This window comes from Myiozetetes cayanensis, unplaced genomic scaffold, assembly GCF_022539395.1.
Source record: "Myiozetetes cayanensis isolate MyiCay16 unplaced genomic scaffold, myiCay2020 scf17, whole genome shotgun sequence".
Taxonomy (NCBI): domain Eukaryota; kingdom Metazoa; phylum Chordata; class Aves; order Passeriformes; family Tyrannidae; genus Myiozetetes; species Myiozetetes cayanensis.
Genome location: NW_026087378.1, coordinates 296,001 through 322,121, shown reverse-complemented (window position 1 = coordinate 322,121; position 26,121 = coordinate 296,001). Strand labels below are relative to the sequence as shown.

Genomic DNA, 26,121 nt, shown 5'->3' with positions numbered 1-26,121 from the left:
CCTTGGAGGAGGATGCTCATTGAAGGGATAAAAATTTGTAAGGGGCAAAACCTAAAATGACATAAGTTGTAACAGAGTTGAAAAAAAGTTTTGGTAAAGTTCAGTAGAAGGTTTTAAAAACACTGTCAGCTGAGCAGTATTTTTGGGAAAGGCTGTTTGAAGTTTACCAGTTATAATGTGTAAAGATTGTAATAGCAAACTATGAAGATCTGAATTACTTCATTGAGTGCATTGTCTGTACTACTAAAAGCTGATAATGTGAAATGCTCATTTATTTTGATGTGTTTCGTTTGAAGGCCATTTAGATATGGTTCGTTTTTTGCTTGAAGCTGGAGCTGATCAAGAACACAAAACAGACGAGATGCACACGGCGCTGATGGAGGCCTGCATGGTAAATACCTGTGTTTGTACTGCTCCCTGCTCTGGGAGAGAGGAATGCACGAGGTGATAAAGTGGAGTGAGCCTTAGCTAACAGTTGGAGGCTGCAAGGGAGGGTGTGTGTTGTTGTTGTAAGGAAGCCTTTACTGCAGCTCCCACAGCTTCTCAGTCTAACTGCTCACAAGGAAAAAATATTGTAATTTTGGGGAGGGGTAATGTGGGGGTTTTTTTAATGCTCCCTCTGTGAAGTGTTAAGAGGGATTAATCTACAGTGCAGTGAAATAGTAGGTTGAGCCCAAGTCACTGATTGTTTTTTAAAGGATAAGTGTTGCATTCCCACCTTAGTCTTTATAAATAAGGTGTTTCAGAGTATCATGGAATAAGCCCTACAGAAGTGCACTGAGCTGGATGATTCATGCTTACACTTTTTCTTTCACCACTGCAGGAAGTGTTTTGCATGAAGAGATGACTTTGCTTTCTTCTAGGTTTCTGTAAATGGGGTTGTGAGGTTTTTCTTATTTTACCTATAGTTTTATTTTCAAAAGTAATTCAGTTCTTGGCCAATTCATAATTGCAAAGCACCCACTGAGTAAAAAATTCCCAATCCAAGAGCATCATCTTCATAAAGAGTGTACTGTTATGTCAGAGCATGTCTGCAACCATTTTTGCCCAGACCTTGGGTGACCTTTTATCTGCTCTTCAAGCTGGGGAACTTCTTTGAAGAAAGAACAAGGACCTTGTTTCCATAGGAAGTACAGCGAAGAGGGGGAAACAGAATTTGCTCCCAGGAGCCTGTAATCCTTGAAAGACAGGCTGCAGTGTTCCTGCAGGCTCTCTAGAGCTGGAGGATCAAGTGTTCTTTCAGTGCAGTTGTGAGGTGATGATGCAAGAGACCAAGGTCAGATTATAACATCGTGAGCTGTGTCCAAGTCTTCCCATAGTGAGCTGGTAATAGTATCCCTGAATAGTCTTCCCTGTAGCAGAGCCTGCTGCCAAAAAGGAATTCAAAAGGACACAGTTGCAGTGGGTGTGTGCTGTCACCTAAAGGAGATTGCAGCATGACTACAGACTAAAGGTTTAATCAGCCCACTGTTCTGCTTAGGTTGGGTTTTTTTGTTGCCCTTTTTTCTCCTTTCCTGGTGAAACAGTCAGAGCACTGGCTTGACTTGCAGGCCTCGCTTGGGGAAGACAGCTGTGAGGTTTGCCTGCATGTTTTTAGCTCTTAGGTGTTTCAGACTAGGTGTTCTGATGTTACAGACTGTGTATTGACCTTTAAAAGCCACTCAGAAGAAACTAAGCCTTTGAAGTCCCAGCTCCACAACAAGAAATCTGTTCCTTGTTATCATTTGTCTGCACCCTTGCAGAAGGGGAAAAAATCCACCGAGTTGTTGTGGCTGTTCCCAGCCTTCACCTCTTCCCATCTAATGAAAGTGTCAGGTACAGGACACTGAGGGGCCTGGTCTCTGATCACCAGTTCTGTCAGAAGTGCCTCAGAGCTGTGGTTGTGTTTGGGTCAGGACAGTGCCACGCTCAGGGTAATGCCTTTCAGGAGGTGGCTGTTGGCTCTTAGCCAGATTCTCTGGCAACAGCAGCCTGTCTTTAATGTGCAGCCTTGATTGTTGTCAATCTCAGGTGTTACGTATGATCTGATTCATGGTGAACTTAAGTACTGATGGGAGGTGCATGTTTGATCTCATTCTTGCCCCCTCTTCTGTAGCTCTGTGTTACCTGTTTGAGTTATTGGCTGAAAGTTCAGAACGATGAATGAGTAGTTCATTTGAAGCTGCTGCTGTTAATGCAGAAGAAATTCTTTAATTTTGGGAATTAGTGGAATTCTGAGCTTTATAACTTTTTTTTTTTTGTCTGTAGTAGCTGTGAATCAACTACAGAGAAAATCTTTTTTTCTGCTGCTTGTTTTGAGGTTTAGTCATGGAGTGGGTTTATTATTTATGGTGCTTGTTTGCTGTCTCTATTACTGTTGTGTCCTAGGGGTTGTGCTGGGCATTTAAGAAAATCTTATCCTGTAATTTTTAAGAAAAAAAACCCAGCATATATCTAGCTCTTTTTCCTCATGCATTTAAACCTGATTTAGATGTACGTGGAAACCTAAGTGTCTGTTAAATCCAAGTATTACAGTAACTGTCATAGTTGAACCATCATAAGTAAAAGATTCTGTCTTTTTAGGATTATTTTCAGACCTAGTATGGTTGTATTTTGAACTCCAGCGTCAAGTGACTGCCACGATGCCTGACCCCCGGGTTCCCCTTTGCCTTGCAGGACGGACACGTGGAGGTGGCGCGGTTGCTGTTGGACAGCGGTGCCCAGGTGAACATGCCTGCGGATTCCTTCGAGTCCCCACTCACTCTGGCTGCCTGTGGGGGGCACGTGGAGTTGGCAGCTCTTCTGATCGAGCGGGGAGCCAACCTGGAGGAGGTTAACGATGAAGGTTACACACCTCTGATGGAGGCTGCCCGCGAGGGCCACGAGGAGATGGTGGCCTTGCTGCTGGCACAAGGTGAGATCCCGCTGGGAAGGACACAGGGTGATGCTCTGCCATCACATTGCTCTGATCTCACTGCTCCCCACAGAACAAGACCCCCAAACTTTGGGAGGATGAGCATTCACCTTCCCACCCCGTGTCTGGCCAGGTCAGGAACGTTTTGTTTTTTTTGTTTCCCAGGGGCAAATATAAATGCACAGACAGAAGAAACGCAGGAAACAGCCCTTACCCTGGCATGCTGTGGAGGCTTCTCTGAAGTCGCTGACTTCCTTATTAAGGCAGGAGCTGATATAGAACTTGGCTGCTCGACACCTTTGATGGAAGCTGCTCAAGAAGGTCATCTTGAACTGGTGAAATACTTGCTGGCAGCAGGTATGTGTTCAGTGCAAGTGATCAAGCTCACAGAGGTCATAGACTTGATATTCTGTGTGATTTTGAAGATAGCCGGGCTTGATAGTGGCAACGTTGTAACAAAGAACTGTTCTCTGACACCTTAGCAAGAAGGAGAAAGCATATGTTGCACCTCAGTATTGTTTGATACTTTTAACAGAGGAGAGTGCCTCCTGGAGCACTGGATCCTGCTCCACATCTAGAAAGCATCCACAATCATTAGGAACATTGTTTCCAGCTATCTGCATTTAGGCCAAAATTTTAATACAGATAATGCTTGGTTTTGCATCCTACTCCAGCTCTGACTGAGCCTGGCTATCTCATTCAGTCACCCTGAATAACCAGTTCTTTAGGAATTGTCCCCTGGGAAGTGTGCAAGACAGGTCCTGGAACATGCTGAATTTCTGTGATTGCCGAGTCTTGCTGCTACGTTATACAGCAGTAAATTAAATCTTGCTGGAGTTGAGGCAAAGTGGTACTTCAGTGTTCACCTCTCAGTTTAAAGTTGGTGAAGTCTAAAGTGTTCTATTAAAATAATAAATAAGAAAGGACCGTATTTTGGAAATCTGCCTTGTTGTGGAAAGGGATTAGTTTGTGTGCTCTTTCCTAAGAATAAGCATAAAATTATCTGGATTTGTAATTCTAGAAAGTAAAGCTCCCTGCTCATCGAGGGACAGTAACAACTGCGCCGCTTTGTGCAGTGACACCAGCATGTGACCACCTGTCACCAGCTCCCTTGGAACGCTCCCTGCTTGCACTTCACTGCTGATAGTGTAGAAAGTTAATTGAGGAGCCTTGTTTTGGCATCAGGGAGCCTCTAAATATACCTCACACCTTGAAAATAAGGAATTGGCTAATCACATTGGCATTTCTTTTTTTAACAATAATGTGTTACGTATGATTTGTAGTTTTCTCAGAGCTGGTGTATAGGAAGCCAGACAAATGTTTTCAAGAAAATGGTTTTAAAGCAAGTGATTTTTTAAAGAGCAGGGAAGAAGGGAACTTTGCAGGAGTGTATGGTCTTGTTGTATTAATACTAATTCAGCGACATGCATTTTGTCTGGTTTGCCTTGGCATACAGCTCCGGGTCAAATGGATAGTCTAGACAACTGTCTGGATTCACTTTTATTTGCTGTAACAACTGAAATCCTTCTTGCTGTAGAGGGACTGTAGGAATAATTGAGCATATAGGTTTAAGTGTTTAGATTGTCAGTCATGCTTTTTCCAAGCCTTGGCTTATCCCCTCTCCTCAGAGTATTTTTACTATGAGAGCGATTTTTACCATGAGAAATGTAGTGCCCTTGGACTGTGGAGGCTGTTGCTCAGCAGGATGTGGCTGTTCTCAGAGATTTTTGTGTTATATCTAGTATGAAACACTTGCTAAGGACATGTCCAGTAAGAAACCACTGTTGTGTTTGCAGGAGCTAATGTTCATGCCACCACAGCAACGGGAGACACAGCTCTGACCTACGCCTGTGAGAATGGACACACAGATGTGGCAGATGTGCTGCTTCAGGCTGGTGCTGATCTGGTAAGGCCTCTGCCGTGTCTTGTGGGGAAAGTGCTTTGGTTTCAAACTGTATGGCAAGATCTGGGTGCTTAGAGAGCAGGGAAACACTTTTAGCAATTAAGATTCATGTAGGGGTGTGAAAAGAGGCATGAAAGCAGCTTTTCTTGAAGCCTGCATGTTCTGTTTGCTCTAAAAAATAAAAGTTCTTATAGGTGATCTTTCATCCATTAGTGTAGCTTACACATGTGACAGCTGTTTATCTTCATTCTGATATAATCCAGAAGTTTAACTGTTTAGCAGGATATACTTCTATGTTGCCTTCAGTCATTATGCTATTTTATTGTTCCCAGACCCCTGTGGATCAGAATTTACCTGCTCCACTGCTCTGGATTTAAAATGTTTTAGTATTAGGAACTACTGCTTCTCCATGTCACTGTGAACACTGTTAGTTTGCAAACTGCAGCACAAAACCCCAAATGAAGCAATGCCTTTAAAATGAGCAGCATAATCTGATCCCTCTTTATTCTAACTCGTGGGTTTAGCACATTGCTTTCCCTGTGTTTATTTTCTGTGATGTAATCTAAGTTGTTTACTTAATTGTACTTCTTTCACATCATGTAGCAGGAGACCCAAAACTGCCTCTTCACCAGCTACAGGGATGTAACATTTGGCTTTTAATCAGTGAAAAGCAATTGATACATTAGTCTTCCAAAGGAGTTTAGGAGCCTTATGTCAAACAAGGGTTAAGCAGGGAAGATTGTTCCTTTGGTTGCCTTTTTGTTTTCCTCCCACTGTTCTCCTTCCCTGCCCCCCTCACACACTCACTGCTTCTGTGTTTATTTTGTTTGGGTAGTGGGTTGGGGTTTTGGTTGGATACTTTGGGATTTTTAGTTCCTTTTAAAAAAATAGAATACCAGAACAGTTTATCATAGAACCTGGAACACCTAATGAAATTACTTAAATTTCATTCTTTAATGAAGTGTTTAAAGTTTATATTTACAAATATGAATAAATTAGTACTGTAATTGGGAATAATATTTCAGCTCTTCTTTGGTTTATACTTTTTTCAGGCTTTACTAATTATTCAGTAACGTTCTGCTTTATTTGTTCTTGTCAGGGAGAAAGGTCATGTTAATGGAGAGAGGAATATGTGTTTGTGGGATTTGTGGCTCATGTGCTGCACTTTGCTCGATTCAGTGATGGGTACTGAGCATCAGCCACTTTAGTAGAGGCAGAATTGGTTTTGGTGGGTTTATTGGGTATTTTAAAAAAAAAATTGATGTACTTGGTTATATAAAGGTTTAACCTGTGGAGTGTCTCAGTGGGGGGGAGCAAAGTCTCAAACAAATAAAAAAAAAAAAAGAAAAACAAAATACTATGCATAAATTTTTAAAAACATGCAAGAGTGGCTGCTTAAATATCACTTCAAATTCTTGGAGTTGTCGTTTTCCCCCTCCCATCACTAGGGTGAGCAGTGCTTGTGGCCATCAGCACCTGGTTCTGATCAGTATTGCTGAGGATGATCTTGGGCCTTCCTGAAGAGAAACTTGATTTCACTTCATTTTCTTGTACTGCCAGTCAAAATGTGGAGCAGGCAAGGAAAACACAGTAAGGCAGGAAAGGAAAATTGCTTTGAAAGGAAGAACTGCCACGTAAATCTGTCAGTTCTGAGTTCTGATTGTAAGAAAATGGGGGAAAAACCTGTAAAACAGTACATGAGGTGCCTCAGCTTTGAAACAGTTTCCATTCAAACCCTTGTGTTGCTTTGCTTTATTTGAAGCTGGGCGCTGTTTTGAGTAGATTTGTTATCTTCTTGTGGGGTGAGGAAAGGTTCTGAAGGGTGCTGCTTTACTGCTGGGTATGAAGAGGCTGATTGGCAGTACCATGGGAGATTATTCCTTTAGATTTCAGTTTTCATTTCAATGAGTTTAGATGATTCCACCAAATTGTCCCAGGAAGATGGGAATCAAAGGTCTGGACTTAGACCTCTAGTTGGTCTTTGTTTGTCCAGCTAATTTTACTCTCCTGCTGGTGTTTTAGACCCAGCAACTGAAAGTACATCTCCAGTTGCTTTTCTTCCTTTCCTTTTTCATCCTGCAACTTCGTCTTTCCTGAGATTGCTTTCACTGTTGTTTCACTGGAAACTTTCCTTATCCCTGAGGTTTAGACTTGCAACATTTTACCCTTTTTGAGGAAAATGCTGGTTAAGTCTTGAACAGTAAAATAAAACAGGCCTGAGGGCTGTTCTCTGATTGCAAGGACGAGATTGCAAGGACCCATGGATTCAAGATTGAGGAAAGGAAGTTGATCTTTCTTTCCCAAATACTCTTGAGCTAAAGGAACAGTAAACACTGGATGTCAAGATCTGTCATGATCAGTTCTCCCATTTCCTCCCAGTTCAGAGCCTTTGTTCTCTATTTGAAAAGCATGTGATGTGTTTTAAGACCTCAGATCTCTCTTGGCTTCTCAGGGGTCTCTCTTCAGCTGTGAGGAGGTCAGGACTGAGAGGGATTTGAGGTACTGGCTCTGAGCCTGCAGGTGTGGAGAGGAGCCTCTTGGGAGTGCTGGGTTATCCAAATGGTTTCAAAGGGCAGAAGGTGTTTCTGTCAGGGGGTTTCCTGTGTTGTGTAATTGAAAACTGGCATCTTCCAACTGGGCTGAAGTTACTCAACTCACGCTTCTCAGCTGAGTCCTGCAGGTGCTCCTGCCCAGTTGAAGTTTCTCAGTCTAAAACAGAACCTTGAGCTAAATTTTGAGCATGTTCTGTAATGAGGGTGGGCAGGCCCTGGCACAGGTTGCCCAGAGAAGCTGTGGCTGCCCCATCCCTGGAAGTGTCCAAGACCAGGCTGGACAGGGCTTGGAGCAACCTGGGCTAGTGGAAGGTGTCCCTGCCCATGGCAAGGGATTGGAACTGAAGGTTCTGACCACCTCCAAACCGTTCCATGATCACTTTATGATTCAGAGTTTTGTCTGAACTGGGAGGGATCGTCACCACCACGTCTCAGCACAAAGCAGGTGTTGTTCTGGCAAGTGAAAATGGAACTGTTGCTTTTCAGGGACTGATCCTCTGGCCTAGATATCAAACATGTAATTCAGTTCAGGCACCAGTGAAAACCTTGAGAGCTCTGTTAGACTCATGAAGCAACGTGGCTTTGTAAGAACCAGGAGAAGTCAAAGAAAAGGATGGCTGGGATGAACTTTCTTCAGTTTGTAGTTAATTTTTCTGTAAAGCTCTGCAGTGACATGTTGTACTAGAAATGAGCAGTGTCAGAGTGCTCATCTGTGTCTGTCTGCTGGAGAGCTGCTCAATCCAGTGTGGTACTTTGATGAATTTGTGTCTCCTTGTGACTATTTGTTCCTGAACTCTGGCTTGCTAACAATTCTTGAGTGCTTTTCTCATGCCCTTCTTTTAGGGATCTTTTCCATGTCCTTACAAAGTTGTCCTGTCAAAATCTGTAGCAAAACTAGCTGGCAGGCCCACACCTTTCCTTGTTAATATATGCATTTTGAGATGAGCTTGCTTTTGCCAAGGATATGAATGACTTAATCTGAGGCACAGCTGAAGCCTTCAGCCTGTGATCCCATCTGTGCCGTAGTTGCATTCTAGTTCCTCCATCCCCTTCAGGATTAAGGATTTCCAGGGTCTCATCTTGAGCTCCTGCCACTGGACCAGTGTAAATTTTACATATTTGCAAACTTTATGGGGGACAGAACACCTACTTCTGGTTTTGCGTTTAATAGGAGTAAAATTTTGGAGGTGGGGTACTCTGAAATATGAATCGATAAAAACATTTTGAAAGCAGTCGTATGCTTTAATATCTTCAGGAAAAAATAACCAGCACTTGAGTAATACATTTATTTACCTGTGTGGCAAGGATTGTCTAATCTCAAAGGTGAGAGGATAGTTTTTGCTAAAGGAGTTCTCTTTTTTTGTTTCTTCTTTGTGTCTTTCCGAGCAGTCACCTTCATCTCAAAGGTTGTATAAAGTGTACAACATGCAGGGTACATGTCTGTTCCCACAGGAACTGGGTTAGGGACTGTAAAGCTCACAGAGAGTATTGATAATATTTAGTGGGAGGTGATATCCTGCTTTTAAGCTGTTTACCTTTCAATAAACTAAAATGACCTGTTTGGATTCCTGTTCCCTTTTGAGGTAGAATCACATCCGGATGAAAGGAGGTTCTGGTCTCCTTTTTGAAGGTGACACTTCTCTTGATGAGGTGGTTGTATCTTTTTCAGTGAAAGCAGAAGAGAGATTGTTCTGTTTTGGACAGCGAGGAGATCCCAGATTTTCCCAGCTGGGCCATCCATAAAAGAGCTTTAAACTGGGATTTTCTAATCTGGGTTTGCAGCTGTGCATGAGGCTCAGCTGCACAGGAGAGTTGATCCAGTGATGGAGTTCACCTTCCTACTACAGGGTATCTGGGAGGTTTTATGCTGAAATAGATGGGAGAAAACCCATGAGGACAGCTTCATCTTTGCATTTTTCTCATTTAACACTGTCAGGCTCTCCCCAAAGCTCTTCAATACTTGTTAAAATTCCACATGTGGCTTTCTTTAAAAGACTAAAACTGGCTACCTGGCTTCCATGTACTCTAGCAGCAAAAAAACCTGAAACACATCAAACTGCCTCTTAATTCTTCTCCTATGATACATTATTTTTACAGGCAGGTTTCTGTCATGGCAGGGCTCATTGCTTGGCCTTCAGCTGATGGCATCCTAAATTAGGAGCTCACCGTCCTAGATGTGTGTGACACTCTGGGTTGTGCATGAGGCACCACTTAAACATCTGCAGGAGCAGCCAGTGCTTCATGGGTTTGAATGAAACCACCCTCTGGAAGTTGCTGTGTTGCCATTACAGTGAGGGATCCAAGGAGCTCTTGTGTTTCTCTGAACTGGTTCTTGAACCATTAGGGAAACTCAGGGATTTCTGGGCTTTATAGACTTGGTCCTTAGGGTTCTACAGATAAGCAAAAGGTGGTAGGGGCACGTGAAGCTCATTTTTGTAGTCAGCAAATGATGTGTGGGGAAAGCCTTTATGTAGCTGATCTTGGAATTGCTAAACTCAGAGATCTGAAAGTCAAGAATTGAAAAATACAAATTATTGTTATAAGATCCTCGTAATGACTCTGCTTCTGCTCTGCTCTTGGAAATATCAGTTTGTCTCAGAAGTATTTCTTTGTCCAGAAGGAGGATAATTGTTGCTGACTGGAATCTCATCTCCTCTTTGAGTGCCAGTGGAAAAGGTGCAGACCATGTGAACTCCTGCCTCATTTGGGCAACATTCTCACTTTCCACTTCCCATCTATAACCCAAAGCCACAGAAAATTCTTCTTGGATGTTCTATCCCAGCAGCACCAGCAGGAGAGCACATCACCAAGGGGTTTGGGAATGGCTTTCCAAGGCCGGCAGAGCCTCTTTCTGGTAGTACTAACTGCTGTATTTCTTAGGGTTGGGGCAGTGACAAGAGACAGGGTACTGTGGTGAATCCTACAGAGCAGAGAGCCTGGGGAATTGTCTTTGGAGACAATTTGCTGGGTTTTGTTCTTATAAAATAAACATTTGTATATCCTTTGTATGAATACAAGGAAGAAGCATATGGGGAAGGTGATAGGGGATGGTTTTGGACAGCTTTTGTGTTCTCTGCCCTCATTTTGATTGTCCACTGAAGCTAAAAAAGAGATACAGAGGTATCTAAAAAGAGATAGATATATAGGTATATATAATCTTTGAAATTCATGATTATTCCAGGTAAAAGACAGGATGTGAGTAGACAAAGGCAGTGCACTGGCTCAGCTTCTTATTTTGGTGTGTTTTAGATGTCTTCCCTTAAAACTTGAGTTGATGCTGTCTGCTACCAGTTATTAGGGCTAAAGAGAGTGCTGGAGTCAGAGAATTAATTTAGTCTTAAAATAAAATATGCATTTCTCTCTTCCAATGTGAAAAATACCATCAAAGTGCCATAAGTTCTGAAGATCTACAGCAGGTGGGCACCCAAATGGTTTGGTTTGGCTGGACTGATGGCGTGTGTGGTGCTGTGAGGATTGGAAGTGTGTAGTAGCTGAGGATCAAGTTCTGCCTGCCTGAGGAAGTGACAGTTGGTTAAACTGGGCAGAATCACTGCGTTGCATTTAAATGAGGACTCTTCCTGGCATCCGTGTTTTAAGACTTCCAACAGTGAAGTCTGTTAGGAAGGCAGAACGTTGTAAATAATTGCACCTTACTGCTACTTATCTGCTACATCTGAGTGCAATGTAGGATGGCTTTCACCACCTAACATGGCCTAAAATAAGTTTTGCATCTTGCCACCTTTGCATCAGTGGGGATTTAGAGCTGGGTATGAAAGGGTTTGGGCAGCAGTGTCCAGGTCCTGCTCAGAGCAGAGTGGTGGTCAGGAATTCTTTGCATCCACAGCTCCTTTGGGAGGGATGTGCCAGCAGAACCAGGGCTTTGCTGTGCTTCAGGCACACAGCAACCCTCTGGCTTTTTAGGACCTATTGGCAGTGGCTGAGGAAGGAAAAACTATGCCAAATACCAGAGTAAGCATCAGAGCTCAAGGGCATGCTGCTAATTCTTGCACATCACAGGGCCTCATGTTCACATAATTAGGTTACGTGTCCTGCAAATATCTCTGCCATGCAGACAGTCCAGAAGTGTGCAGGTATTTATTGACAGTCAAGCAGTCAATGCCCTGGGAGGGGAATCTGTTTATTTACAAAAAGGGCAAGTGGCTTCAGTAATCAGTCTGTCAGGTTTTCTGTCTGCCTGTGTATTGTACTACTGAATAAACACAGAAATCAGAGCACTAATGTGGGGTTTAGCCATGTGTTAGAGCAGTGGTGGACAATGACACGGAGCTCTCAGGAAGGCCCAGGAGCAAAGCAGGAGATGGGCTGGGATGGGCTTGGACTGGTGCACAGGGCCGGTCTCCAACAGAACATCCAACCAAGAGGTTTCTTCCTCAAGTTTATGAACAGAAAACTAACTTAAAGTGCAGCTTGCAACCAAAGCAAGCCATATGTCAAAGGACATATGCAGATTTTTCAGGAATACTGAAACTATGGGAAGGAGTTGAGTTGTTCTGTCAAATCTCTTCTTGTCTGTATTTGTAAGTAGCAGTTTCATCCACTGTCAGTACTAAATGTTAACTTTCACTGTCAGATGTACATGCAACCACGAAGTAAAGAGTGAATTTAGAGCTTGGCCTCCCGGATATTTAATTAAAAACCCCGTGGTCCTAGTGTATGATTGATCAGAGTGAATATTACTGGATATAGGATAATACTGAATATAGAGTGCACATACAAATGTTCCCAGGAAGGTCGTGTTCTCTCTCCTTGTTCTGTGGGAGGGTTGATACCATTAGTCAGCATTCTTTATGGTATTGATCATGTCTACATAGCAGGCACATTGTCTAGTTTGTAACTGCTCTAATACAGTTGTATTCAACCACATCTTTCCAGTGTTCAGAAACTTTTTAATTTAGAAAGTTGCTCTTGTCACTCGTTCCTTTTATGTTGGTTTGTATCATCCTTTTGTCATCTTTATTCTCCAGTCCTCTCAATCAGAGGCTTCTTGTGACCTGCAGTGATTTGTCTCATTTTTGTTACTGATCCTCTTCAGCGTGTTTTATAAATGTTGTTTGCAGGTCTGGTGGGCAGCACGGGGCAGCTCCAAACTGTGGCACAGCAGTTTGTGGTTATTTTACACTTGCTGATTCTGGGTGATATTAGTGTTAAATACTCCTCCCTTTCTGAGGAGAGAAGTTACTGTAACATTTATGTGAAGTGTTTGAACACTGAAGTACAAAGGGGTGTGTAAGGAAGGAAACTTCTTGGTGTGATACCACTTTTTGACAGCGTAATTTAGTGTTACAGGTAACATGGAAATCAACTCCAGTCAGTTTATATTTATTACAACCAACTTATAGATCTTCTTCTGAGACAGATATTTCTGGTCCCATCACAGGATGCCTCAAAAGCTGAAACAATGATATAATTTCTGCCTATTTATACATCTGTTGTTTCTTCTTTAGGAGCATGAATCTGAAGGTGGTAGAACCCCACTCATGAAGGCTGCACGAGCTGGTCATTTATGCACTGTGCAATTCCTTATTAGCAAAGGTAAAATACTAGTTTAAAGAACTGTTTAAAAAACTTAAAATGCCACTTTACAATGCTGCATGTCGGTGATCCATGTTCAGAATTGTTAAGTTACAATTGTTAAGTGTACAAGGGCATTTATCAAACCCTTAAGGGTTTTTTTGAATTTCATGTAGTTCATGATAGAATGAATTACAGAATATTTTGCTAGTTAGTGCTCCTACTCTGTTGTATAGATTAATAGAGAGATTTGAAGCACAGTAAATATTTTAGTTTCTTTAAAAAATCACTCCCTCCTTCAGAAAAAATACAGCAAAAAGCATCTAAATCAGTAGCCATTGCACTACAGAGTGATGCTGTTCAGTGCTCAGAATGAACATTTGGAAGTTGTGTTTTCTTTCTCTTACCACTTCCAAGCCCACTGTTACTGTTCTAAACTGCCTTGTCTTCCCAAACTGAGGAGGAAGAGGATGTGTAGAAGCCAATCAGTTATTGAAAATGCCTTGCTTTAAAGTGTGTAGGGAATAGTAAGATTAGAAGAGTCAAGTTTATCTCTGTTCTACAGAATACAGTACTTGTTGAAACTTTCTATTAGACAGGATTTCCTCGTGTCTAATTCCAAGATCATCTCTTTCCAGGTGCCAACGTGAACAGGGCTACAGCCAACAATGATCACACAGTGGTGTCCCTGGCCTGTGCTGGAGGTCACCTGGCCGTGGTTGAGCTCCTCCTGGCTCACGGGGCAGATCCTACTCACCGGCTCAAGGTATTCACCTACAGCTCTCACTTTCCACAGCTACTGAAAGAACCACAGAACTCAATTAAAGGAGTAGTAAATTTGCAAGTTTAAACCATAGAAACATCTTACATGCTGCACCAGGGAGCAAAACTCATCTTCTGGCTTTTTATTTCCAAACTCTTCCTTCAGGATGGCTCAACGATGCTCATCGAAGCCGCCAAGGGAGGACACACAAATGTGGTTTCTTACCTGCTGGATTACCCCAACAATGTGCTGTCGGTTCCTGCAGCAGACTTGTCCCAGCTCACACCTCCATCTCAGGATCAGTCTCAGGTAAGGCATGAGGAGTTTCCTTAAAACAGCACCATCAATGCTGCAAATAGGCACTTCCTCAGTAGTTAATTTAGATGTAAACATAGACAGTGAAAGGCATTTTTAAGAGTCTGCATGCAGGGCAGTGACAGAGTGAGTTGGTGTGACCTGCAGGGACCTGAAGAACACATGAGCTTTGTTCCCTTTCTTGCCCCTTGGAAAGGATAGTCCCAAACTCAGAATCTCAGAAGAATAGTATTTTCTTGTCTGTGTATGCTTAGTATTTTGTTTCAACAGTTCTAAGCCTTTGTGACAGTACCCTTCAAATGATTTTGTTATATGAAAGACATTTTTTGTGTAAATTCAGAGCTCTGCAGGGAGAGGTAGCTTTCTAGTGGAGCTGGTTGATTAAAAGCCTAAAGGAGTTTGGGGTTTCGTGCAGAGTCACACAGTTAACTTTGCCATATTATCCCCAATAAAACAGCTCAGGGCAGGTCACACCAAGAGGTGGCTTAGCACACACAGTTTGGGAAGGGTGCAGTGGTGTGTGCTGTAGAATCTTTGTATCAACACTCCAAGATGTGGTCCATCAGAAGGTGTTTTTAGCTGAGTGTCTGTGCCTCTGTTTGAAGGTTCCCCGTGTCCCGGTGCACACGCTCGCTATGGTTGTACCTCCCCAGGAGCCTGACAGAACCCCTCAAGAGAACTCCCCACCTCTCTTGGGAGTGGTGAAAGGTCAGTATGTAGCCCCTCAGAGAATATATGTGGCTTGGAAACTGGTAGACTGGGGACCATTTTATTAGAGCTTATGCATAGTGTAGCCCCCATCAGTTCTTGAACACCTCTAACAAAGTATAACTTCAAACTATTTTTCATAGTGCATAGTTTTTGCTTATTTTCCTGCATTCTACAGCATAGTAACACTGGTTATTCTAATCTTATTATGCTCATTCTAATTTATTAGAATTAATGCTTATTCTGTTTTTTTGGAAGAAAATGCTTGTGGTAACTGCCATAATGCAGACTGATAAAAAAAAAAGTTAATGAACTCTAGGTGTGGTGTTAACTTCTGAATATTGTACACCGGTCATCTAGAATAGTTACAGCTGTTATCCATGAACTTGATATATCAACCTTTTTCTGTTTCTACAGTAGCAAGGCAAAAATGTTGGCACCGTAAAATGCCAATGCAGATCTACTTACAGGAGAGTTTTTGTTGTATGTTAGTAATAGTTCTCTTGTAAGTAATCATAATTATCAGGGGATTTGCTTTGAACACGGTTGAACTGACTGGTTAAAACTACTTGCAGTCATTAAATGGTATTCAGGGAGTTTGTTTCCAGCTGTGGATTCTGTAACAAATCCTTCACATCTGCTCAGTCAGCCCAGAAAGAGAAGCAGATTCTCAAGTGCAAAGTTACAAACTGCAACTCCTAATGATCTACAGTTCTGGATGGGGATCTGAAATACTGCAGTATCCAAAGCTCTGTTAGCTAGATCTGCTTAATTCCTTTGTTTAAGGAAGCACTGAGCCCTTCCAGGACAAACAAACAAACAAAAACCCTTTAGGGGCACAGATGAACAGAGGAAAGCATCGTGTTCCTGCTGGTGTCTGAGTGTGCAGCCGTGCCCCTCTCCATGCCATGTGTGTGACCCCTCAGATGCACTTTTGTCTCGTTTCCTAAGATGTGCAACAATTTTGGATTTCATAAAAATGAGAGTACCAAACAAATGAAAAGAATATACAACTTCTGGCTCAAATAAACCTGCAAAAAGCTATATACCAGCATGTGAGCCCTTCCAGTTCAGTACCTGTTAGCACTGCGGAGTGGGAGTGTTCTGGGAGCACGTTTTATGGTGCTTGGGAGTCACTGAGGGATTAGTTGATGCTGAGTCAGAAGACTGAAGCTGAAAGCTTAAATTTTCATGCCATTTAATCAAATTACGAAAAGCAAATAGTTGATTGCAGTTTAGGAAACAGCTTTCGTTGCAAACACCTTATTGCCAATGTCAGCACATCCTTAGGTGTGTTTTTTGTGGTGTTGGGACTGGCACAGGGAGACCTCATTGTTTGCAGTGGTTCAGGACATGCTTCATGCGTGTCAGCAGAACTCATCTGTGCTGCGTGTCGGGAGGTGCAGCAATCCCAAATGTGTCAGCATTCCCAAAAACTGTGTGCAGAGCTCTCGTGTATCTCAGGTCTTTACAGGGAAATGTTATTTTTGTGCTAAACACCCTGTGCTCACTGCAGGGCAGGGTCAGTGCTGTGCTGAACTGCCACTTGTCACTTGTGGCTTCAGTTCACCAGACTGCATCACTACACTTTTTGGGAGGCAAGGGGCAAAGCTGAGGTGTGTTCATTATTTCCAAGGTGGGGGGAGCAGTCATGTTCCTGCATAACCAGATACTTTATGCTGGGGATAAAGGATTTATCCTGGGGAAGGCATTGCTTGCCTTCAGTTGGAAGTAGCCCCAGCCCTGCTGGGAGTCAGGGGAGCAGCACTTTGCCTTCTCAGCCTCAGCACAGTAAGATTTGCTTTTTAGGGACCTGTGTGAGTTTTGCAAGAAATACAATAGTGACATCTTGTTTTATGAAGAGGCCTGGGCAAATCAGATGTAAAACTTAAACACATTTAAGTGTTATTGCTACAATTCAGATTTGACATGAGGTTTTCCAAAAGAAATTGATGGTCTAATTTTGAATTATAGTATTATTCTTTGGTAAAGCAAGAGGGCATATGGGCTCATTACCATTTGAATAATTATTTTGGCAAAGGATTTAATATCAGTGTTTAGCAACTGAAAAAAAGAACCATTCCAGAGCTGACAGTGGATCCAGAGAGGCTTAGATAAAAGTTACAGGCCAAGATGGTACCTTGGAATGAACAGAGGAAAAAAATCAAGTGGAAGAAAAAGCAGTTGGTGGGACTGACCAGACCTCAACTCCTACATGCTTAGGAAGGAGAGTTTTTAGTGCACTTTGTTTATCACGTGTCTGTTGTGTCCATGTAAAATGAAATCCCAGTGCAGTTCAGCTCCCTGTGCTTCCATGGGGAGAGGCAGGAGATCCCTTCCTTGGCAGGCTGTACCTGCTGCTGCCCTTACAGGATTGCTCAGCAGGAATTGTGGTGCAGCAGCTCAGCACAAAGAGGTTTTTGGGTAGAAAACCCAAGTGTGCTGCGTCTGCAGGCCCGAGGGTCTGTCCTGTGGTACCCGTGAGGGCTTTGCTGCAGCTCCACCTGCACCTGCTTTTGACTAATGTAAGGTGTTTTTAAGCACATCAGAATTTAAAGCAGTCTGGTTTTGGACACTGACATATCAGGGGTTTTTAAGTTTTTCCCCAGATCTGTTTTAGTTCCTAGTTATTCTGGAATTGTGCTTACAGATTAACTAATTGGCCTGACGTGAGTGCTCACAGCCTGTCAACGTGCTGTCATTAGACTTTTCCACTGTTGTGGGCAGTAACTTGCAGTATTTTTCATTTGGGGTGCAGGGTTTTTGTAGAATTCCTCAAGACCAAATAGTCTTATTCAAGTGCAGAGCTTCCCACATCTGCCTTTGATTCCTTTGAAGGAGGCCACAGTTCCCTTACAGTCAAGTAGTACTTTTGGAATCTGTAGGCTTTCTAAGTTATTCCCTCGATATAAGGTATCCCCTGGATCCCTGTGCTAAATCTGACAGTCTGATGGTGTGGAGAAAGAAAAGAAAGACAATCTCTGTGTAACTTCAACAGCTATAAATTCAATAAATATTTTTTTACTCCAATATCTGACTTTTATGCCTAATACTGAGTTGCATATCCTGGCAGAGATACATTGTGTGATTTAATTGAAATAGAGGCCAGGTTGACAGTCAAACTAGGAAATTATGTGGTTTTCATTGAGGTAAAGGCATTAGTAAGGCAAGCTGGTATTCCTGCTTTTCCATTCTGACTTTTCAAGACTTCTCAACTGCACAGTCCAGCTGCCTGCTCATTGTCTCATGTGCTTCAACATATTCTGATCAGCTCTTGCCATTTCCTCCTGGAAATCTCCTGCCTGGCTCAGCAGCTGGCTCAGGTGTCTGGGATGAGTTCCCAAGAGAGATATCACTGCCTGTGCTTCCAAACTTTACTGATACTTTCTTTGTAGACTTAAAGACTTCTACTGCTCTCCTCTGGGAATCCTCAGCAGTGCAGGCAGGTGATTTAACACCAGGACCTGTGCAGGTCCCCAGGAGCACAAGTGTGTAACAATCTTTCCATGGTGGTTTGTGGAATTCTGCTCCTTTGGAGCTTCAGTCACCCCCTTGCCACTGACTAATTCAATTACATAGTAGCAATTTTCCAGTTAGATACCAAGAAGCCACCAGAGGAAACTTGGGAAGAAGACTAAGATTGGAAAGTAACTCACATTTTTGAATGGCTAAAAATTGAGTTCAGTTTGGCTTGGTTTTATCCATTGAGCTGTTGCCTGTTGGATGGCATTGCAACTGTTCCCAGCAATTTTCCATAGAAACAGCTGCAGGAGTGACAAAGACTGGCAAAATTACTCCATGGCTCCAGGAGGAACATAGTGAACATACAAACTCATCTCAGCATTCAACCTTCCACCATTTGTCCTCTTCTTTATAAAGAATTCAGTATGTATTAAAAGCCATGTAGCAGATGAATTTACTTGGAAAAAAGGAGGCTATTTTTTTGCCAAATTGGCCAGATTATATAATATTGTACTTTGCACTTGTATGTATGTGGAGTTACTGATTGTTTCTCCAGGTTCCTAGAGCTGAATTTCTGACTGATACGAAATTACAGTTAAACACAGCATTTTCATGAAAATTCAATATTGAGTTCATCTTACTCCTGTTAATGAGGCTGGTGAATTTTCATTGCAGACTGCAAATTGAACTGTCAACTTCTGAGTGAAATCAGATTTTAAAGAGAAAAAACCCCAAAGTGCAAGAACAGTGGACAAGCAATGCTGTTAACAGAGCACAGAGATGACATGGTGATTCACACAGATTTATGTAACAGGATCTCCAGCAGAAAAGATGTATTTGAATGGACAGATGTGTATCACACAGCTGACTTTTTTTTTCTTTACTGTATTTTTTGGTTTATGCTGGGAAAATCTTTTTGACCTTAACTGTTTGGATTTGGATCCATTTTTTTGTCATTTAACAACTTCAGAAACTAAGGAACCATCAAGTCTCAGAATGTCATCTAAGAAAATGTAAAATATAATAAAAATGAAAGGGCATATAAATTAGTTCTTTCTTGGGAGTAGTGACATTCTGTGGATTATAAATCAGGGCTAGAAGAGCAAGTTCCATGAGAATCATAACCACTCAGGAAGAAATATGGTGTCAGACTTGTTTGTAGGCAGCAACACTGTAAGGAGTGAATGTGTTCTAAGCTAATTTAAATTGGAAGAGTTCAGTTGCTTGGGAGAGCCACCCTGAGGGCTGCAAAACTGAGGGATATTTTTCCAAACTCTTGCTCACAATGTTTAGGGCCTTTAAATGTTGTTTGCAGCCAGAGGCCTTAAATCCTGGTCGTGGTGTCCTCCCTGCATGTCCCTGGGTGCTCAGGAGACCAGGAATGATGCCTGGGAGAAGCATCAGGGTCAACAGGCTGTTCCAGCCCGAGTCTATGGGAGATGATCTGCACTGTATGGGAGAAGTACAGGAGGTTGCCTTAGGAAACACATACCTGGCACTTCCTGGAGGGATGTGGAAATGGGAGAAGGGGATGGGAAGCTGTGTTTGGGCAGAGCAGATCTTACCCTGAGTCATGTCTGTTGGTCAGAAACTGGGCTGAGGACATGTGCATGCTCTGCAGGAATGGTGGTGAAGGCTTAGCTGGGCAGGGTTGGACCAGAACTTGTGGGAATATGGGAATGCTGTTCACAAAATAATTTGGGAAATGATCCTTTCCTTACTGTGTGGCTTTCCTGGCATGCCCAGAACCACTCTGGGTTTTCTGACCAATTCTTTGTCCTGTAATCCTGGTACCTGGTGGCAGGTGGTACCTGTGTAGCAACATGTGGATTTCAGTGATCTTCAATCTAAACAGCTAAACAAAAAGTCTTTTAAAAGTGTCCAAAACAGTTGCTTTAGCCAGATTGACTTCTTAAGGTTGCTAGGTGTGGTTTTATAGTAGGTTGGTTGCTGCTTCCCCCAAAAGACAGAGGTATAAAATAAATTTTACACCCAAGTTGAAGTGATTATTATCTGGCCTGTGATTGGATTCTGAAGTCTTGCTGCACTTAAATATTTCAGAAGTCAAAGTATAAAGTGTCTTGTTCATAATTATGTCCTGAAATGGGCACAGTAATTGCAAGGATATTGTATTATAGAAGAGATTTGGATAAACCAGGAAATTGCTACTCCCAGGACTATAATATTCTATCCCAGTGTTTGCATATTCAGAGCTACCAACAATGTCTTCTCCACCTCTGGTTCGACCTGTCTGTCCAGGTGGACTTGTCAGGTGTAGCAGCTCTTTCTTCCTACCCCTCATCTTCTTCCAGTCTCCCCACAGTAACAGGTTGCTACTGTTTTCTGGCCTGGAAAGGGTGATCTGGAACCTGAAAAGTGGCCCTGCTAACTAATTAGAAGCTGACTAAAGTAAATTTCCATGCCACTCCTGGAACTTGAGAGCCCAGCTCTTCACTTGCTGATGTCCTTACGCCTGTTTTCCAAAACTGTCCCATCTTTCCATGCTGGTTCCTGGTCAGAACTGTGTCCTGGATGTGCTTCCTGCTGGGAGCCCAGCCCTGGCTCCTCTGCCCAGCCCAGCTCTCCATGTGGGGTTGTGTTTCTGCTCTTTGCTTTTTCCCTTGTGCTCCTAGAAAAGCTTTCCCGTGCCAGGCTTGTTTCCTCTCCAAGTCGGACTTAATTGAGAGGGACCACATTGTTACTTTATTTTGGGGGGCTCTTTGAGCTGCAGCTTTTCTTTCCTGCAGAGTAATGAAAGCTGCCCAGAGCTGCCAGGTTGTGGGAATGCCTTGTGTTAGGATGGGATTGATAGACACAGGAATCTTGGGATGACATCGAGCAGAGTGGGGCAGAGGGTTCCCATCTCAGCTATGGTGGGAATTTGCAGTTTGGTCACTATGATGTTTCTGCTGCTTCAGCAGTGGAGCAGTTTAGTTTCAAAACAAAGATACAGACAAGCCTTTCAGAGTTGTGGTTTTTTTTTGGTGAGTGCAAATATGTTTTTCAGGAGTGGTCTCAAAAACTTTTAAGTTACAGCTGTTAAAATGGAAGGAGAACTCTGTAAACTCTTTGAGTGCAGGACAGAGCCCAACAGCCAAGGGTTACAGCAGCCAGCACAGAGCAAGGGATTGCTGAACTTCACCCAAATTCCTTATTTTCTGCTGAGAAATGGTGTGGGGACTCATTTATGGTTCAGAGACAGGGAGAGGTGCTCAGCTGGAACTCCTGACCTGCACAGAGTATGGAGCTGGAGAAGGAGCATCCTGAAGGGTGTCTCCAGTGGCTGTGGGATGTTGGGCTGTTACCTGTGGTTGTTGAAGGGTGGCTGTGGGATGCTGGGTTTTTTCCTGGGGTTAGTAAGGTTCTTGTTTTTTCCATAAAAATTAGATACAGTTTGCTTTCACTCCAGGGAGTCTGGTGAAGGTATTCAGCACAGAGTCGTTCAATTCTATTTTAATATTTGTGCTTTCTCTTTATACAAGAAAAATCTCACCTTTGTTTGTTTTTACAATTAGTTCCTTCAAAAAAGATTCCTTTCAGAGTGAGGTGTGTGTGACTCCTGTTTTGACAGCAATGCAAGATGAAATTGCTTGTGAATTAGTGTTTTGGTGAAGGATGGCCTAGAGAGAAATAAAACTGTGGTTTAGAAAACTTAATCCTTCTAGAGCTGGTAACTGATCTGGGACCTAGTTCTTGCATCCAGACTTTGACTTAACTGTGTGATGTTTAGGTAACTTTATTAAACCCTGGCTCAAACTGCACATAATTTTAGTTTCCCTTTTAATGATTAATTGTGGGAGTCTGCTTTGTAAAGCTTCAAGTTTTCTTTCCTTTTTTTTTTTTTTTTTTTTTTTTTAGGTTTCATATATCACTGCTTAGGTATAGCAAATAAACTGTAGTTCAGGGAATTATTTGATCAGGCTAAAACCTTCCACATTTCTAACTGAAGTTTCTGACACTGGAAGTTATAACTGAGATTTTAACACATAATAGATTCCTTTTAGCAAGGTGTCAGTGGAGTTTGCCAGATGTGGCTCTCAGGTTTGCTTGAGTCAGCACTTGTGGCAGGGCTGCCCTGGCTTGGTGGGCCTTGATGAAGGTTAGTTTTAAAGCCTTAATAATGACTTGTTAATAGAATTGTTCAGCACAGAATAGAATTGTCCATTTGCTACAGGAAGGGGAGGTGAGCAAGTTGTTAGCTGTGTCTCAGACTTTCAAAAAGGTGCTAAAACTTCACAATCCATTTGTATGCACCAAGTTTGCAGTGGCAGATTCTGTTTGTAATGCAGAGGTGAATGTAAAGGTGTTTGGAGAAATCCCAGTTCCAAGGACTGGTCCTATTGTCAGGTTAGTCTGCTCTCAACTGTAGGTTTGTAAAGTTGCTGTTGGAAGTCAGCCTCTGGAAAATACTCTTAGTTTAATTGCTCTGCACACACAGAAGAACTTTGGGAACTCAGTAAATTATGTAAATTGCCTTGCTCTTCCTGCTGATTTCCCTTCCCAAGTGCATTGTCATGTATGTCAGAAACTGCAAAGGCTCCTTATTCCTTAAAATTAAAAGAGCTGTTCGAAGGGCTATGAGAATCAATATTGAAAATTCCAGCTATATATTCCTTGTCCTCTCTTGTCTTACCATGGAGTGTAGGGTTTGCCTTTCTGTGCTTTGACAGATGTGCAGCGTTAGTTGTAAAGATTTTTTTTTTATTTTATTTTTATTTTTTTCTTTCTTTTTTTTTTTTTGGTGGGTGAGAGGGGAGGTTTGGGGTATCTTCAGCATGGCATTTTTTCAAACATTTTTCATGTGCTTAGGTGCATCCAAGCAGAAGTCAAGTTCCCTGCAGGTAGCAGATAAGGACCTACTGCCACCTTTTCACCCATACCAGCCTTTGGAATGCATAGTAGAAGAGACTGAAGGCAAGCTGAATGAACTTGGACAGAGAATTAGTGCTATTGAAAAAGCACAACTTAAATCATTGGAATTAATTCAAGGTGAACCTTTAAATAAAGATAAGATTGAAGAACTTAAAAAGAACAGAGAAGAACAAGTACAGAAGAAGAAGAAAATATTGAAGGAGCTGCAGAAGGTGGAAAGGCAGTTGCAGATGAAAACCCAACAGCAGTTTACCAAAGAATATTTGGAGACCAAAGGTCAGACAGACACACCACCTGCCCTGCAGCAGCAGTGCTCACTTACAGGGGTCTTCCCAGAAGTGGAAGCCAGTAAGGGTCTACCAGAGGATAACTTTTCAGGGTTACCTCAGGTTGACACAATCTTGTCTAAAGATGACGAGCAACACCAGTCTCCACCACCTGCTGAACAAATAGAGTTTGTCCCCATCCAGCCTTTGCCAGCACCGCAATGTAATTTTTCTGGTAACTTAGGTTATAATGGGACAGAGTCTCTTGAACTTCAGAAAGCATTAGGGAATCAGCAGAATGTAGGACAGCAGCAGCAAATTGCTGGGCAGGGGCTCTTAGTTCAAGAACCAGACGGATTAATGGTTGCCACTCCAGCACAGACGCTTACCGACACTCTTGATGACCTAATAGCAGGTGGGTTAAGAAATATACCTATTTTTGCATTAATTTGTGTGCTCAGTTTCCCTCTCTCTCCTTCCCTCCAAATGCGTCTTGGGGTTTTCCAGTTTGGGAATACTTGCTTGAGAATGAAGTTCCTGATTAGTGCTATTAATCCTAACAGTGACTTCCAATTCTAACATGAGACTTTTAAATACTTTTTTTTTTTTAATTTTTTTTTTTCCAAAGTGCAAAACTTCCTCTATTGGACACCTGTTTTAGCCCCTTTGGCCTCATCTTTTTCTGTGCTTCTTTATAAAGCCTCATCATTAGTAGTGCCCATTAGGAAAGCAGAAAGCATGGCAGATTTGTATCTTCTGTAGAATTTTCTGTGTAGGCTTACAGCTCGGTGACTTTCTTCCACGTGATAGCCATCTCTAGGAAACAAAACAAATTGTTGTCACTCGCAAGGACCAATGTGCCCCTCTCCTTGCTGCTGGAGCTCAAACACAGCCTGGAATCCACGCACAGCTGCTCCGTTCTGGGATGGCTTATGTTTGCAGAGCCCCCACTAAAGCCTGGTTGTGTGGGAATATCTGCTGGTTAGATGTTCCACATGGCAAAAACGTGTCCTGTTAGCTGGAGGAAAAGCAAAAAGCCCCATCATCCTTCCAAGTGTTGATACAGTGTGAAGAGGAATGGGAGTTCCCACACATCGGGGTGTTTGAGCCCCCCTGTGCAAAAAGAGGGATCACTTTGGGTGACTTCATTTCGTGGATTTGACTAGGATTGAGGTTTGCTGCTGGAGGTATGTAGGATATAGCCAGTGTTGTTTGGTCTGTAGTTTTGCCCTTTTTTATATTTTAATTCAGTGTTTTTCAACTTTTCTTCGTGCCCTGTGCCTGTCCCCCTGCCCATTATTTTCCTGTCTGTCTCCCCCTGCCCTTCCCATTCTGTGGTTGCTGCCCTGTCCTTCTGAAGTTTATGTCAAGGTTGTAGAAGTGTTGGTGAGATCTGTGGCCAGCCATTCCTGGGAGCCTTTGGAATGGTAATTACATCAACCTCATGCAAGTTGAGAGTACCTGTGACTTTGCCACCTCCCGTGGAACCCACAGGAGTGGGGTGCTTGTAGCAGCTCCCATCTGCTGGTTGGTGTAATTCCAGTAAAGCCCCTTGTTTTATAGAGCATTGGTGTTAGTTCCCCCTGTTCTGGCATCTGCTCTCTGGTGCTCTTCAGAATACTCAGCCAACATTAAAACATTCTCAATTTTTATTACTCAAAATTTTAGTACTGAAGCTAGTGAGGAGGAAAAATTGAGTGGTTAATGCCAAACATGATCAGTGAGGTCTTGATCTTCAAAGTAGTTGCTGAGAGTTCAGCACGGGGCTGTGGAATCTTTACCCCCTCGTGGTCAGCAACTCGTGGGTACTGCAGTGTGAGAACTGTGCTGTGCAAAAAACCAGAAAAAACATCTTAAAAATCATTAAAAAAACCCTTGGATAGGTATTGGTTCATTTTCTGAAACTGGTTACTGTTTTTGCTCAGTAATTAAAGACATTTTTTTGCTAAGAAGTGAGATTTACTAATTTCAAAAATAACTACAAATAGCACCCTCTTCTGCAACTGTTAGAAACTACATTTACAGAAATGCAACTCAAGGAAACTTTAGCTGCCGACTTACAGAGGCTTCTGCAAAAGTGTGTTGATGTTGCTTCATTGAAATATATTTTCTTCTTGAAATTCCTAAGTTTGTTTTACTTCCCTCCCCCCTCCAAAAAAAAAAAAAAAAATTGTTAGGAGATAGGTAATTTTCTCACTTTTTAAATCCAGACTGTGTAAAAGTGATCCCTAGGGAAATTATAAATCTGAGGTAGAGTAGGATTGTGTCCATGTAAAAACGAACTGTAAACTTTCCTACTCATACTTTGAACTCTTTGATCCATATTTAAAGTGCACTTTTTTTCACAAACTTGCCAATTAGTCCTTAATTTTTTTAAGAAATTTTGATCAGTAAAAACTGTTACAAGAACTGGTTTTTACTTGTATGCCACAGATCCAGGTAAAATAGTTCAGGGGCTTGTGAATGGGAAACTTGGATTTTAGGGAGGTTTTGTCCCCTTGATCCCACTGCTGGAGCTGCTGTGGTGGTGGTGAGTGACTCTGGGTTTGAAAGAGGTATGAACATTTCTATTCCTGCTGAGTATTCCAGTTTGGATGGGGGCTGCTTCAGAGGAACAGAAATGCTTTTTCCCTCTGCCCTGGAATAGCTTCTCCTGTTGCTCATACCAGTGGTGATGTCCAGAGGAGATGCTCCAAGGCTGGAGACAGGGTGGGATGGCTGGGGATGTTCAACCTGGAGAAGAGAAGGATTTGGGGAGACCTTGGAGCCCCTTCCAGTGCCTAAAGGGGCTCCAAGAGAGCTGGAGAGGGACTTTGGACAAGGGCCTGGAGTGACAGGACAAGGGGGAATGGCTC

General features: G+C 42.5%; 1 protein-coding gene across 1 annotated transcript in view; it reads left to right on the top strand.

The window, feature by feature from the left end:
* ANKHD1 (ankyrin repeat and KH domain containing 1) overlaps positions 1-26,121 on the top strand; it is a 98,742-nt gene that overhangs the window by 39,118 nt on the left and 33,503 nt on the right. Inside the window, 9 exon segments of the mRNA XM_050311906.1 lie at positions 297-391; positions 2,656-2,893; positions 3,059-3,250; positions 4,690-4,799; positions 12,814-12,901; positions 13,519-13,646; positions 13,809-13,952; positions 14,564-14,666; positions 22,938-23,681. Coding sequence (XP_050167863.1) covers positions 297-391; positions 2,656-2,893; positions 3,059-3,250; positions 4,690-4,799; positions 12,814-12,901; positions 13,519-13,646; positions 13,809-13,952; positions 14,564-14,666; positions 22,938-23,681 — 1,842 coding nt within the window.